The 17,412-nt window shown below is 33.1% G+C and overlaps 1 protein-coding gene across 2 annotated transcripts in view; it reads right to left on the bottom strand.

Annotated features, from left to right (window-relative positions):
• Nucleotides 1–17,412, bottom strand: part of GPHN (gephyrin) — a 619,699-nt gene that overhangs the window by 347,941 nt on the left and 254,346 nt on the right. Inside the window, exons 1-2 of one of the 2 annotated variants that reach the window (XM_029239207.1) lie at nucleotides 16,530–16,626; nucleotides 6,472–6,564 (exon numbers count right to left, since the gene is read on the bottom strand). Coding sequence is in view for 1 of the 2 variants with exons in the window: in XM_029239205.1 (XP_029095038.1) it covers nucleotides 6,472–6,564 (93 nt within the window). In the remaining variant the exon portion in view is untranslated. Of the gene's footprint in view, nucleotides 1–6,471; nucleotides 6,565–16,529; nucleotides 16,627–17,412 lie in introns of those variants that run through there. The other variant, XM_029239205.1, reaches the window with a different exon arrangement.

Below are 17,412 nucleotides of genomic sequence, written 5' to 3'. Positions count from 1 at the left end.
AAAAAGGACATTTACTGAGCATCTACAGACAAGCCAGGTTTTATACTAGATGCTTTTACATGCATTATAGTCACTTCCTAGCTTGGCTAACCTTGGGCAAATCAATTAATTGATCTGTCTCAGTTTCTCCACCTTTAAAATAGATACAACAATAGTACCTGCCTCATATGGTTGTTTTGAAGGCTAAATGAATTAACATATGCTTGAAATAGCTCCTGACACGTAGTAAGTGCTATATATGTTTGTTAATTAGTATTATTGACTACTTTTATTATCTCAATTATCAGAAAAAACAATCTTGAGAGGTAGGCATTAGTTAATTGAGTAGATGAGAAAACTGAAGTTTGAACAGGCTAATTTGCTTTAATCTCATAGTTAGTGGTAGAGTTTTAGATTCAAATTTAGGTCTGTCTGACTCACTAAGTGTTAGTATCAGGATATAGACATATTGCATCCCAACATATTTAGACAAAGGTAAAAAGATGAAAACATATTTCCCATGTCCAGGACTATTTCATAAAAATTACAAAAAGAGCTCCTTCAAATGGCATAAAATATAACCTTATTTGACCATAAAGGGATAGTATATTTTATTGAATCTAGTTTTAAATATTTCCAGTACAAGAGTTTCTAGTATTTTGCTTTCTTACCAATTTCACACTGTTTAGTTATCCTATTTATACAGAACAATTTAAAAATACTCAGAATTTTATTTCAATATGGTTATTTTTACCTTTACCATGTATAATAGTATTTTACTTTAGTCATAACAATGTTAGAATTACAAAATAAATACTCATAGAGTTCTACAGTATCAGTATATATTTTGCTAGGGAAATTAACGTTTTCTAGAGAATATTGATATGTACTTGAAAGCAACTATATAATTTAAATGACCTACAGTAGTGATCAAATTTTCTTTCAAAAACACAAATTATTAAACATGGTGTTCTGCTATGCTTCTGCTATAATACAGGAGAGTTCTTCCGGGTTTTAAAATGTCCAGTGTTAACTTTTAGATGGTGCTGTTAAATGTAAATTCTCACTGATTTTCACAAGAGTCACAAATTAAGAATCATTAACATATAGTCAGTAACTCAGCTCAATTATGTCTCCTTCCTTTTACTTACACAGTATTCTCGTTTTTGAAGCATTATAATGTAAGAAAAATGGTTAATGACCACATAAAATTATAGTTGACTTACAGTACATTCATACCTGAAGTTATGAAATATATAAATTTCAATATACTGATTATGAAATAAATTTTATAAAATAAATAGCTTTTCTTTGATTTGATATTTCTGTAAAAAAATTCCTAATAACCCAAGTGGAAAATATTTGTAGAAAGTTTAGGTAGTAATCTGTTCCAAAGAAATGTAAATATTTTAGGCTATAAACAAAATATGTGATCTGGAATTCATAATCTTTTCCTAGAAATTCATCCTTTGTACCAGATTTTACCTCTTTCAGCATTAGTCATTTTGTCAGATGCCTCTTCACTTCCAAAATGAACCATAACAACCCTTTTAAATGAACATCCTTTACATCAAATTTATAGTTTCCTGAAATTTTTGCGATTCCTCCTTTAGTTTATTTCATAATGACAACTTTTATCAGGACACTTTTTAGGAGATACTACTACGAACAAATGCTTGAAAATTTTTTTGGAGTGAGACTTTACTTAATGTATAACGAATCCAATAATTTGATCAATTTTGAAGGTTCAAAATTTTATATATTATTTATAATCAGGGATCTTTTGTTTTTATTATTCTATATTGTCTACTGAGACAATGGTGCAATACACTTTATTGTGGAAGAAAAGTGTTCTTTCTTTGCTCCTTCTAAAAGTAAAAATTTAAGAAATGAAACCTAACATCATTTCAAATTACTGAAGAACAAAAGCTAAAAGTAAATTTAAAAGTCAGTTAAAAATGTGAGTAAAGATGGCTTATGTTCATCTAACAGACCAGAGGTTGGCAAACTTTTTCTGCAAAGGAACAGATAGTAAAGATTTTAGGCTTTGCAGGCCTATATGGTTTTCATTCAACTATTCAGTTCTGCTGTTATAGCCATAGGCAATAGGTCAATGAATGAGTGTGGCTATGTTCCAATAAAACTTCATTTATGGACATTGAAATTTACATTTCAAATAGCTCTCGTGTCACAAAGTATTATTTTCCTTTTGACTTCTTTCAGCCATTTAAAAATGAAAAGTCCATTCTTAGTTCACAAGTCATACAAAGAAATATGACAGGCTGAATTTGGCCTACAGGCCATAGTTTGCTGACCCCTGCAATAGATCGAGTTTCTTGAGGACAGGGACCATACCATGTCTTATTCATTTTTTAACTCCAGCACCCAGCATGGCATCAGATATATATCAAGGATTAAAAATAAAAAGCTTGATAAATTAATAAATAAATGAGACCTAAGATGCATGCTAGGCTTTTATTTAACTCTTTAATTCATAATCAAAATAATATATTACTATACAACCTTTTATTCTGGTGTAGCTTAGTAGTCTAAAAGTGCTGAAAATTATTTTTACCTTACAAATATTAAATAGTTCAGTATTTTCTAATTTACCATAATATATTATCAAACATTTCTTTGTAATTGCAAAGATGTTCTTTTTAAAATAAATGTTTCTTCATCTTTTATTCTCTTCTAGACTTTATGTCTAAAGGGCTTTCACTTTACCTCACTTATACGTCCTTAATTATACTTTTACCTTTTAAGAATAATAAAAGATTCTTTACGTAATAATACCTATTTTGGATATAATTGCTTTTAAGCGATAATGGGACATGAAGAGATAATATACTTGGTATAGCAATGAGTTACATTCTATAGAATTTTATTACTAGCATTTCACCAATGTCAATGGATTATCCAACCTTTATCAGATCTGAGAAAATGCAATCTATTATTAAAAATAAAGCTTTTCAAAAGTTGTAGAGTATGGATTATGATGCTACTATATGTAAGCTTTGATAGTATCTCATGTTGAGAGGCAGGGAACAGACCAGCAGGTACATGACTATCAGATAAACCTCATTCTAAGATACAGGGCCTAAAAGTAGAAACAAATTCGTAATTTAGGAAAATCAATTCTGATTGCCTTATTCGTATAAAATATGTAAATAAGATACATTTTACTAAACTTGCTATTTCCATTTTTCTGTTAATAGACCTGGAAGAACTATAAAGCTATTAAACTTTTCATTTTCTCTAAGGTTCAAACACAGTGCCAATAACTTTAGATTGCTTTATTTCACTCATTCAATTTATCATTTTCCCCCTTTCTTTTTTTTTTTTTTTTGCGGTACGCGGGCCTCTCACTGTTGTGGTCTCTCCCGTTGCGGAGCACAGGCTCCGGATGCGCAGGCTCAGCGGCCATGGCTCACGGGCCCAGCCGCTCCATGGCATGTGGGATCCTCTCGGACCGGGGCACGGACCCGTGTCCCCTGCATCGGCAGGCGGACTCTCAACCACTGCTCCACCAGGGAAGCCCTCCCCCTTCCTTTTTTTAAACAACCCACACAACTCACAAACATTGTCTATTGTGTTTATAGATCAAACTTATTACTGACAATTACTGACTATAAAATATTAGCACCTTAAGGGAGAAGTTTTATATTATTTTACCTTTATCACTAATATTTGTGTTTTCTGTCAATAACTTCTGACTCTATTTAAAAATATTTGCAACCTTAAGTTGTATATAGGTACATATGCTCTACAAATAGGTTTCTCTTTTTAGGCACAATTATCTAAGACAATTAACTATATTATTACAGGTCCAAAATTATATTTCTGGATTCCTAGCTGACATCCCAGTGTTAAGTTTTAGATATTATAAAAATTGCAACTATTTAAAGATAAGAAGAAATTAAGAGAATTATTTTTGGGTGGTCTTACATTGCTTTTATGTTTATTTTTCAAAGGCTTAACAGCCCTATGGACTTTTGCTGTAGATAATCATACCTTATGTGTGTGTGTGTGTGTGTGTGTGTGTGTGTGTGTGTGTGTGTGTGTGTGTATATATAATTTGAAATAAAGTAAATCTATTAAAGATCAAGATATTCACAATCAGGTAACTTACTTGTTTTCAAAAATAGATATTAGAGAAGACATAATTATATGTATTTACCCTAATACAATTTTAGCCAGGTAGTTGCTATAGGCATATACAAATATAAGAGCACTTCTAAGGTTTTCTGGTAACTGAAAAACTGTATTGAAGAATAAAGAAAGGACTTCTCAATTTTCTGATATAATGAAATACACAAAGTCATGGAAAGACATAGACTCTTGTTAACAGTAGCAAAAAAAAGGTTGGGCGATAAACAGATACTAGAATGGTAGAATTTCAAGACCTCTGAATTATATGGAGATGGAAAAGATAAAATATGAAGCTTACTATGTTAAAATTTTAAAAAATTTAACAAGATTGTGACGATTTCATGGATATACTTTAAATCTAGTATACGACTATTTTTGCCCATTTGATAGTTATATATAAAAAATACTACAAATTTGTCCACTTTGGTAGTTATGTAATAACTAATAAAAAAAATTAACCCTTATAAGTTAACCCTTACATAGTGCTTACTAAAATGCCAGGAATAGTTCTCATTGAAACCTCACAGCCACCCTGGTAGATAAGCACTTTCATTTCCCTCATTTTATAGGAAATTAAGGCACAGAATGATTTAATAATTAGTCTACACTCACCGTGTTGCAAGTAGCAGAGCCAGAATTTAAAAGTTTGGATTTGCAACCTAGTGTTTTGGTATTAACTTGAAACTCCACGGAATACAAAATATTTAATTTTGTGATGCAAATTATTTTCCCACAATTAAAAATAATTTTGTTAACTGGTTATGAATGAATTCTATGGTAACATTTTTTTACTTTTCTGATATAAAAGTAATATTATGAAAATATCAAACGAGTACACAAACAACAAGGATATATAAAACCAGGGTCATTTACTTCAAACACTTAACCCAACACTCAAACTCCAAAAATCAATGTCTTCACATATGTGGGAGATTTTCTTACAAACAAAACAAAACATAAACACACCTTTACAGGAGATGGCTCCCCTCCAATTGTACTTTTTAAGTTAGTCTCACAGTTTAAAAGAAATATAAAAATTGGCCAAAGGACCATTTCCCCTTAGGACCCAGAAGCTATATAAGAATTACTTCTTTTTTAAGTAGTTGAAGCTAACAATCTCCCAGAATTCTATTCTAATTGCTTAACAAAATGACTTTATTTATAAGCTTAATTATAATAATATTCCAAAAATTTCTGTGCCATGATTTTTACATAGAAGAATAGAAAACATTTTAAAACTTGTTAAAACAATGTGCATTTTCACATACTAGAGCCAATGGTTCCCGAAGTTTGGAAGCACGGTTATGGGCCAGCAACATGTGTATTACCTGGGGCCTTACTAGAAACACAAATTCTTGGGACCCACTGCAGATTGACTGAATCAGAAACACTGTGGGTGAGACACAGCAATCTGTTTTACCTCTAATTGTGGTACAAGCTAAAGTTTGAAAACTGCTATATTAGAGTAAGGACAATAATTATTTAATAGGTACTGAGCAGAAGTATCTTGCTATGAATAAGATAGGAGACACAATGGTGCACTGATTTGGAAATAAAAAACCAGTTAACAGTAGGTTGAAATTCAGCCAAGAAACACTTTTCTGGGAGGTAAAGGAAACAATGTCACAAGTATTAATATAAGTCTGCATATGACTCTGAAGTGACACATGAAGCTTATGGCTTCTTTAAAAAGAAAGAAGGACTTTCCCCCTGTATCACTGAGCACTGTCTATTCTTCATTCTTTCCCTAATTTTTTTTCCTGTGCAAGGTTGAAGGTGATTCTTGTGGCATGAAGCCTAGAGATTAATTCTGCCTTTTGGCTTATTAAATTCTGCATTTAAATTCACATTTAAAATTATGGAATATATAACTTTCTCATCAAATACTATAAAATTGGTATAAATATGCTATTGCAGTCATCCTACTTGAGACCAATGAAAAGGGTATCTCAAGACAAATCAGAAACATTTTGAATTATATTAACAAAGCACATCAGACCAGATGCCATGCTGAGTCAGAGTTCTGCTATTACCTACTTTGGCAATATGCCTGAAATTCAGCCGATACCACAGACCACTGAGCAAATGCAGGATTACCTTCTGCACCAGTTCAATCTTCCTCATTTTAGATAATTTCTAGTTTAAGTCCAAAGAAAAGAAGTCAAGAAAGTTTTTTTTAATATAATGATTCTCCCACAGCAAAATGTTCACATTCTTAGAACCACAGGTCTCTTGTTCTGTCTAGCAAAATTACATAAATCATATAAAAAGAATAAAAAGGATTAAAAATAACATGAATAGTCTACTCATTGAATATCAGAAAAGCATATACTATCTCACCTCTGGAGTGACATCTCGTGGCGCAAACCCTGTTCCTCCAGTTGTTAATATCAAATTAAGTTCCTTTTCATCACACCAATCTATCAGGGTTTCCTGAAAGAAAACAATAATATTTTCACATGCAGAAGGACTTGCCTGCCTACTCAAAACATTCACATACTGAAATACTTCGTATACAGTGAAGAAACAGATTCTTTTCAACACTCATTAAGAAAAATGTGAAGCACAATTCATGGAACAGTTTCCACTGTTAATCAAAAGACACTGCAGTTTTGGGTATGTATTTTATTCATTATAGAAAATGAAGATGCAACCATCATATTCTTGAAAGTAAATGTAACACAGGAAATAGCATAAATAGTTTATAATTAATGTTCATTATGTATTTAAATGGCATGTCTGACATCTTGTCAGCCACTCAAAATATATTCAGGTTAAAAAAATTGAGCACTATTTCTAATTATATGATCTCATTATTTAATAAGTATAGCAATCCTGTCAGGTAAATATTCACACTTCAGTTTTATATTTAAGGAAACAGACTCATTGGTTTTTTTCATTAATAGACTCAGAGTGATCAAGAAATATACTTGCTCATGGGCTCACAAACTAGAAGGGGAAAAAGCTAGAATTTAAACTTAGAGCTGTTGGACCCTCAACAGATGTTCCTCTATATTTTGCCTATGCTTGAGTCAATATTTTTTTTTCCTAAGTTTCAAGTGGTTTAGGAAAGTTTTACGTTTTTCAGGATTTTATTTTACATAGTTGCCTTAAAGGAAAGGTGTAGGAATAAATGATTGGTTAAAGTTTCTCTTTTTCCACACCAATATTATGACACTTAGTTGAGATTAGAATTACATACCATAAAATTTTGGAGTTGGTAGAGACCTTAGTAGATTTGTCTATTCATTTTACAGATAAGACAACTGAAGTACAATGTGGTTAAATAATTTACTCAAAGTTACCCAGCTAGTTTGTAAAGAAGTGGGACAAGGATCTCTGCTTACTCTATTGCTAGTTCTATTCATCCATCCTACATTTTGGCTATTTATTAAAAAGAACTATTAAGTGCTCATTTAAATTATAATTAAATATTTGCTTTGGTATTTTATTGTTTCATTACCTTTATACAATTCAGGTCCAAAACTTAATAATACAATTATATCATTTATGTACTGACAATTAGATGTGAAATACCAGTAGCAGGCTGATATCTATATGTAAAATACAATGTCCTCAGTTCTCTAATTCATCAGTGAGACAAAATGCATGATAATTATTCAGAAGGACAATTCAGGATTTTTAAATGATTTTTTTCCCTTTCCTTACTCATTTTTATTTCATCCTGGTATCACAGGAATGGAGAGCGCAAAACTCCAAATGAAGGAGATTTTTTCCCCTGCTGTGATTAACTAATGGCAACAAACTATTTTTAAAAAGACATAAAATATAGACTACTAGAGACTAACTGAAGAACTCCCACCACTGATATAGTTACAATTTTGTTCTGAGGAAAGCTCACACACACAAAAAATCAATGGTTAATCTACAAAAAATAAATGCTGGAGAGGGTGTGGAGAAAAGGGAACCCTCTTGCACTGTTGATGCGAATGTAAATTGATACAGCCACTAGGGAGAAGAGTATGGAGGTTCCTTAAAAAACTAAAAACAGAACTACCATATGACCCAGCAATCCCACTCCTGGGCATATACCCTGAGAAAACCGTAATTCAAAAAGAGTCATGTACCACAGTGTTCACTGCAGCACTATTTACAATAGCCAGGACATGGAAGCAACCTAAGTGTCCATCGACAGATGAATGGATAAAGAAGATGTGGCACATATATACAATGGAATATTACTCAGCCATAAAAAGGAACGAAATTGAATTACTTGTAGTGAGGTGGATGGACCTACAGTCTGTCATACACAGTGAAGTAAGTCAGAAAGAGAAAAACATACACCATATGCTAACACATATATATGGAATCTAAAAAAAAAAATGATTCTGAAGAACCTAGGGGCAGGACAGGAATAAAGACACAGACATAGAGAATGGACTTGAGGACATGGGGAGGGGGAAGGGTAAGCTCGGACGAAGTGAGAGAGTGGCATGGACATATATACACTACCAAATGTAAAACAGATAGCTAGTGAGAAGCAGCCGCATAGCACAGGGAGATCAGCTCCGTGCTTTGTGACCACCTAGAGGGGTAGGATAGGGAGAGTGGGAGGGAGACACAAGAGGGAGGGGATATGGGGACATATGTATACGTATAGCTGATTCACTTTGTTATACAGCAGCAACAAACACAACAATGTAAAGCAATTATACTCCAATAAAGATGTTAAAAAAACAAAAACAAACAAAATCAATGGTTATTATAATAAAGGTGATTATGTGGTGGTTTCACAAATCAAACTTAAAATTTCCACTGTTTTGCTCTTCTATTTATTTAGAAATTAGAAAAGCAAAAATACTCATCATTCTAAGTAGTTATTATTTCTGGTCTATAAAAAAATATATAGTTGACTCCATAACTCAGCAATGAGATGAACTGATCTTGTCTTCCCACTAATAGACCTTAGAAACTTTAGATTTCTTTGTAATATTCCATATTACTGAAGTGTTTGTGCCACAGCATTCTAGTCTTTGACCACACCTCCATTTGTATCAGATCTTGATAAAAAGTGATGTGAAATCCAACTTGTATCAACAAAACCGCTCAAGCACTAAAAAAAAAAAAAACTATATCAAATACTAATTTTCAGTATTGTCAATACCAAGAGGGCAATTCAAACTTTTCAAATTTCAAGATGCCAACAAAAATAGTCAAAATAGTCCCTTTAGAGTGAAGAATGCTATTGTTTGGCAACAGGCAATAATTCTTATAACATATTTCATCCACTGACTAAATAAACATTTACTGAGGACCTATACCATGTCTTAGGTGTTAAGAGTTAAAAAATAAGTGAAAGACTGACCCTGGTTTTAAAGAGGTCATAGTCCAGTAATGGTTCTCAACTTTGGTTATAAACTGGAATTATCTGTGGAGCTTGTAAAAATACTGATGCTTGGGTCTCATTTCTGGGGTACAGCTTGGAAACTGCGATTCTAAAAAGCTTCCCAGGTAATTTTAAAATGCTGCCAACCAGTTGAGAACTACTAGCTTAAAGGGACAATAAGTTCAGTTATCTGAAGGTGAACTTCACAGCTAACCCAACTGGGTGGGCCCACAAAGATGTCATAGCTTAAGGTTAGTTGCACCACAGGAATATTACTTAAATTTTTCTATTCCCAGGATGGATAACTGATAACACATACTCTATAGATTTTCTTTCATTTAAATAAAATTTGATATCTTGAGCTCAGTTAAGGATATGTTCTAGTATTTGAAAAGTAATATTTTGTGGTCCAAAGTAGCTGTGTGATGTACCACAGTTTTTCAACTGAGCAAAAATCTTAGTTAGGATTTTGCACTTTTAAGAGAAAATAGCAATCTTATCATTCACTCAGCTGGTCTCCAAAACATAAGGATTCTTTCTCAACCGTTAATATAAAATACGAGTATTCCAGACACCTAGTGGTCATATACTTATTTAACACATCAGTTCGTTTATTTAACAATAAAGTGCCTTTTATTCAGGCACTTCATTAGATAACAGGGATCCAAAGACAAATAAGGCCCTGGCCTCAAGGATTTAGTCAAGTATAGGTGCTGTGAGTCTAGTCAAGAACCTTGCTACTAAAAGTATGATCTGAAGACCAGCAACATTTGTTTTACCAGGGAGCTTGTTAGAAATATAGAATCTCAGGTCCCATCCAAGACTTACTGATTCAGGATCTGCAATTTTAGAAAGACTTCTCAAGGTGCTATATATGCACGTTAAACTGGACTAAGCCATGCTTTCTAACCATGTACCACTCAGGATATTGTGAGTCTTACTTTTCTATCACGTTAGATCACCTGAAAGCAATTTATCTCATCATATATGTTTCTGCACCTATAAGATACCTTTCATTTTGAGATATACCTGGCTGCTACCAGGTAGTATGTCATTGAGGATTTCTACATAAACCATCATTATGAAAAATTCCTCTGCATCTGTTGCAAAACTGAGGCTGAAAACATTGTCTATTTTAATGGTTATTTTCCCTTACATAAAAGGTATTTCTTTAAAAATTTACTGCCTTGAGCTTACAGGTTATCACAGTAGGATCAAGCTGTAACAAAGAATTTCTGCCTCTCCATATCTAACAGAAATCAACAACAACAAAAAAGAGTAAAAACTAGAGGAAAAAACTTCCACCAGCAATGATCAAACGGGGAAAAATATACAGCTTTATGTCATAAATCTCAAAAGTTGGGTGGTCAACGACAGAAATAAATGGTCTTTGAGAAGCATATTGCAGCAGGGTTGAGGCTCATAATGCTGTTCTGGCTCCCAAAGAAGTCATAATGGTGAATTATCCGAATCATAAAAATTCTCACTAATACCTTCAAATCTAGAGAGATGTAAACTGAAAGAAACTATCTTTTCATCTTGAAAGCAGCTGCTGTGAGAAACAAATGAAACAAGGGGTTGAATCTCTGTGATCAAGTTGAAGGTTCCAGGAACAAATGCACACTGAATTGGGGAACTAATCTGAAACCCAATGATATCCCCACATAAACGGTGAGTTAAACCCTTATCTAGGTAGAAAAACTCTAGTACTGGACATTTAATAAAATCTCACAGAGAAAAACAGAGCATTCCATAAAAGACGATATGTTGTCTCTATTCCCTCGCTTCCTCTATTTTCCTTTGTGCAAGTCTGTCAAGATCTGATATACTCTGGGCTGACTTCATCTTTCTTCCTACATCTCTGCAATGGTTTATAAAATAAGCTCAGATTGAAGACTGGATATGTTCAAGCAGGTTTTCTTTTTTTTTTTTTTTTTGATAACCATACAATAAACAGAAATTTGAAGGCAAGGAGAGGGTAGTTAGAAGGAAATGTAACAGTGCTAGCTTCCTTATCTTTCAACAAACCCTAAGGTTTAAAAAGTTAAAACTATGACTGTAACCTATTAATGATTTTCCTGATTTTTTTTAACTTTAGAGAGATCTCTGTTTAGTAAATAATATCTCTTGTAATATGCTCTTTTCATTCATTTTCTTTTTCCTCTGTTTAAATGAAATAAAATGCTATTCTGTATTAACTTTAGAGAATTATCCTAATTTCATATAGCTCTATCTTTTACTCAATTAAACATTCATTCATCCATTCTTCTACCTATAATATAGACACAGAAACATGTTAGAATGTTTTACAATTAATCTTAATAATATTTCTGGGTAATCAGATTTGAAGTGCATTTTATTTTTTACTCTTTTTATTTTAGTTTTTTTGTATTTTTGGAATTCTTTATAATTCCCATGTATTATTAAAAACTAACGGGATTTAAAAAATTTAATTTTCTGTCCTGTTTCAGGAACTAACATAGTGTTGTAAGTCAATTATACTTCAAAAATAAACAAACTTAAAGAAAGGGAGATCAGATTTGTGGTTATCAGAGGCAAGGGGTGGTGGGAGGGGGAATTGGATAAAGGTGGTCAAAACGTACAAACTTCTAGTTATAAGATAAATAAGTACTAGGGATATAATGTACAACGTGATAACTATAACTAACACTGCCATACATTATATATGAAAGATGTTAAGAGAGTAGGTCATAAGAGTTTTTATCACAAGGAAAAATTTGTTTCTATTTCTTTCTATTCACTAAACTTATTGTGGTAATCATTTCATGATGTATGTAAGTCAAGTCATTATACTGTACACCTTAAACTTATATAGTGCGGCATGTCAATTGTACCTCAATAAAACTGGAAGAAAAAAATGGATTCTTCTGGTATTAGTTCTTCATTCTGGTAGCTAGTACTTTAATGTCTCATTTCCCCCTCATTATGAGCCAGCTGAGAAACAAATTTTATACTTAACAACAACTCATGTATTATTGTGGAAGATTAAATATGGCCACATATTCTTTATAAGTCCTCCTATCAAGAGGTGGAATGTGTTTCTACAACCTTTGCATCTGGACTGGACTTATGACTTTGGCCAACAGAATGGGGCAGAAGTCATGGTGTGTGAGTTCTGAAGCCTATGTCTCAAAAGGCCTCACAGTTTCTGCCTTCACTCTTTTGGTATACTTCTATTAACATGATAGGAAGCCCAGGCTAAATCATGGAATGGTGAGAGATGATGTGGAGAGAAAGGCCTAGCAAAACAGATAGCAGCAAGGCCCTAGACATCTGACTGAGGCCATGTTAGACTCTCTAGCCATAGCTGAGCTAACGAATTATTTCAGCCACATGAGTGATTCCAGGTAAGACCAGATGATACACCTACCTGAAACCAGCAAATCTACAGATTTGTGAGAAATACTAAGTCATTGTTGTTTTAAGTCACTAAGTTTTGTGGTGGGTTTTGTTTTGTTTTGTTTTGTTCTTTTGCGGTACGCGGGCCTCTCACTGCTATGGCCTCTCCCGTTGCGGAGCACAGGCTCCGGACGCACAGGCTCAGCGGCCATGGCTCATGGGTCCAGCCGCTCCGCAGCATGTGGGATCTTCCCAGACCGGGGCACGAACCTGTGTCCCCTGCATCGGCAGGCGGACTCTCAACCACTGCGCCACCAGGGAAGCCCTTGTGGTGGTTTTTAATGCAACAAATACAGTACAGATAACTATTTTCATAATTAGCATTTTTGCATCCTTCTCTTTCTCTATTTCCAGTTTATATCTTATTAGTCATAAGTTTATACAAACTTTATAATAAATTTCCAAATAGCTTTGAAAGTGAACTTGATGTGAGTTACATTTAAAAAAACTGGCATAAAGTCTCACGAAAGTGATTGTATCATTTAATTATTCAGTTTAAGAAACATACCAATGCCTAGTATGTGCAGAAAATGTAGGAATGGGGGGAAAAAAAAAAAAACATGACAAATGTCCTTGATATCAAAGAGCTCAGAGGTATGAACAAATTAATATAGTATGGTACATCAATATATCATGGTTAGTGCTATGAAAGAGGGATGCCCATGTTAAGAAAAGTTTTTTACAGATATTACATATTTATGAATATATAACAGTTTCTCTACCATAACTAGGATGAAAACTATCACTACAGAGGTTTTTAGCAATACTTTTCTCTTGCCCAAGAGTGAAAAACCCAATAAAGAGAAAAATGGGACAATAAGAGATATGAGGAAGTAAGTTTAGACAAGCCATATTTCTCTACGTCCGCCCGAAGTCGCATACTCATCTAGATCTAAATCTAAAATAATACATTTTCTTTTTTTCTCTACATTTATTGACAGAAACATGAATCATTGAATTAAGCAGACCTCACCAAAATAAAATCATTTGAGAAATGTTACATTTTTCTTTGGTCTACTAAAGAGCTGTGAAATAACCACCTGAAAAATTCCTATGTGTACATAATGAAACAGGGTCTTAGGGTCATCTCAGTAAAGTCTCCTCTAACGCCTCCAGGCAATTTGTTCCCGGAGTGTGTTCCTCTGGAAAGCACTTTTTACAGTTTAAAGAAATTTACATGTTTACATGTCTCATCTCTGAGAGTAACCTCCAAAAGGTTGATCATGAATCTCTATCAGTAAACAATTTCTGAATGTTATTTTCATAAACCACTGGAAAAGCATGTAGTATATCACACTTAAATAGAAATTTTAAAAAGATGAGCTAAAGATGACATAATATTTTAAATAGCTTTTCATTTTATTTTACTAAATAATGCGCAAAAAGTTCTCAACAATGTTTTTGTGAGAGCAATGTGATTAATACGCGTTATTTTAGAAAATCTTGGTTTGATATTTTGTGATATGGTAATTAAAAAGTAAAAAATAGTTTTAAAAGATAACTAGACTGAAATGGAAGAAGTACTTTACCTATATTTACTACATCATTACACAACATTTATTTTTCAATCTCATCCACCAAACACGCAAGTGCCTTTTTGAAATGGGGTTAATAAATTTCCATCTTTTATAATATTAATTAGTTGTTTCTACAAAATAATTGGAAGATGTTACTTTGAAAATATTAACAAATAGGTTCAAAATCCACTAAAATTCTTCAAATGGAAAATTTTTAAATCGGTTAGAATTTTGTTTCCTAGAGTTTTTAAAACTCTGCAGTTACTAGTTTTTATAAATAACACAGTATCATTTCCACTAACGAAATAACTTAATGTGAACAATTTTAAATATCCAAGTATCTTAAGCATGTTTTAATATTTTAGGAAAATTTTCTTAAGTTCTTCTTTCACGTCATTTTTTCCAAGTTGTCTCCTGAATTGTTTTAACTTCTCATTTATTAAGCAGATCCTCCCATTCCTTGTCCATTAGTATCACCTTATCTGTATTCATGTATTATCTGGGCTTAAAATCTCTTTCTCTGGTCCTTTTTGGCTTTGTCAATCTACTCCAAGCCACTTTAAAATTAATATTCTAAAATATATTTCCTTAAAACTTTTTAAAAATAACATTTCTTCATTGGAGAAAACAGCAACACATTTTCTAAATACTTGTTAACATAGCTGAAGCTTTCACTAAGCTCTTAAAAAAGTAAATGCAAACAACAGGCATCATCTATTAGACTAAAGAGCATAGCAAGTGATTAAAATGAGAAGTATAAGGGTTTCTGAGATATTTCGGGGGCTGTAGAGATAAAAAGGAAGCAGGTGGCTTTATCCAAGGAGTATTCATCCATAATTCTTCATACATTTATATTTTCCATTTCCATGTATATGAACATTATATGCATTCAAAACATCTATTTTTAAAAACATATATATGTGTTGGACTTCCCTGGTGGCACAGTGGTTAAGAATCCACCTGCCAATGCAGGCATGGGACATGGGTTCGACACCTGGTCCAGGAGGATCCCACATGCCACAGAGCAACTAAGCCCGTGCACCACAACTACTGAGCCCGCGTGCCACAACTACTGAAGTCCACGTACCTAGCACCTAGAGCACATACTCAGCAACAAAGAGTAGCCATGGCAATGAGAAGCCTGCACGCTGTGTTGAAGAGTAGCCCCCGATCGCTGCAACTAGAGAAAGCCTGCGTGCAGCAACAAAGACCCAACGGAGACAAAATTAAATAAATTAATTAATTTTAAAAAATATATATGTATGCATGTTTATAATCCTTAGGACATCTCTTATGTAGAGAATATCCCAAAACTAAGATTTGTTGCATTTCAAATCATCATTCGTTATTCTCTTACACCCACAAAAAATGTCAACCCAGGTGCTATTTCAGGCTAATTGTACCTTCTCCCTTGTAAGAAAGTGAGGCTGTTCTTTTATTCAAGTTGTCTGATTCTTAACCCCTGGACCAATTTCAGTTTACTTCTATACATTTAGACACCAAACACTATATAGTTTTCCAATACTGTATGTACTACTTATATCTTTATTTTAAAGAATGTGAGTGATTAGAGTTCTAACCATTGTTGATCTTCATTAACATAATGTAAGACCTTGCACTGATTGTGTCAAATGGTTGTGGACAGCAGATAAATATTACTTATGATAATCCCTTTCTTGTGCTACTAAATGTCTTTTATCAATATGATTTTCTCAACCTTAACTAGGTAACAGTATATTAATCCTCTCACTGCTGAAAGAAATAGAAATGAGTAGATACAACTATATCACATGTCTAATTATTCAAGTATAAATAATTTGTGCTTGGGCATCTCCAGTGTATTGTTCTGAAAGAAGGTAACCCGGGTCCACATTCTTCAATTATCACAATAGTGTGGGAACACTGTTACGATGAGGAATTAGTAACTTGAAATGTTTCACAGAATACCAAGGACTTGCTCCTAACGATGGAATATCACAGATGGAAGTTAAGCACTTGGCAGAATACTTCAGACATAGCAAGGGCTGAATAAATGATTACTTTTGTTACTTTTCAACATTATTTCTGTCAGAGTTACACTGTCTAAGTATGGAATTTCTCCACAAGTTAATTACCTTAGAAGATATCAGTAGAGCTCAGGGTTCATGGTAATCTTCTTAGCATGAATTATGATAGGTCAAAATCGAAATGACATTTTTTAAAAGATAAACTGCAAAAGAGAATAATCAAATGATTTAAAGACCTAAATGGATTTAAGAGATATGTCTTTTGACCTTTTTATCCTATTTTCCCTAAGGCCTTCACTAAGCTTAAGAGCCATATCTTGTGCATATCTGTACTCTTCAGTGATCTTATATAATAGGTTACGTGAATAAATTGTGATGATGCTACTGACATAAAGCTTTTCTTAAGATTGACTAGAACTCTGAAAGGACATTGAAATAAATAATAGGAAATCAAACATATTATCTCAAGATGACTCCAATAGGAAAACTTAGGAATCTACCTAATATATGAAATGCAATTTCAGGCTTTCTCCAATCAGTCAAGTATTTGCTACCTAGGAAAACAGAATGGTTAAAATATGGAAAACAAACTAATAAAAAAGCTTCCCTCCAAAATTTCCCTTAGGATTCTAAGATTAGTTTCCTCTCTCTAACACAATAAACAAAAATAAACTCAAAATGGATAAAAGACCTAGATGTAAGACTGGACACTATAAAACTCTTGGAGGAAAAGATAGGAAGAACACTCTTTGACATAAATCACAGCAAGATTTTTTTGACCCACCTCCTACAGTAATGAAAATAAAAACAAAAATAAACAAATGACACCTAATGAAACTTAAAAGCTTTTTTTTTTAAACATCTATATTGGAGCATAATTGATTTATAATGGTGTGTAAGTTTCTGCTTTATAACAAAGTGAGTCAGCTATACACATACATATATCCCCATATCTCCTCCCTCTTGCGTCTCCCTTCAATTTTCCCTATCC

The sequence above is a fragment of the Monodon monoceros genome, unplaced genomic scaffold, assembly GCF_005190385.1.
Source record: "Monodon monoceros isolate NGI ecotype Baffin Bay Population unplaced genomic scaffold, NGI_Narwhal_1 Super_Scaffold_21, whole genome shotgun sequence".
Lineage (NCBI taxonomy): Eukaryota > Metazoa > Chordata > Mammalia > Artiodactyla > Monodontidae > Monodon > Monodon monoceros.
The sequence above is the reverse complement of the archived record's forward strand: the minus strand, read 5'-3'. Positions and strand labels throughout refer to the sequence as shown.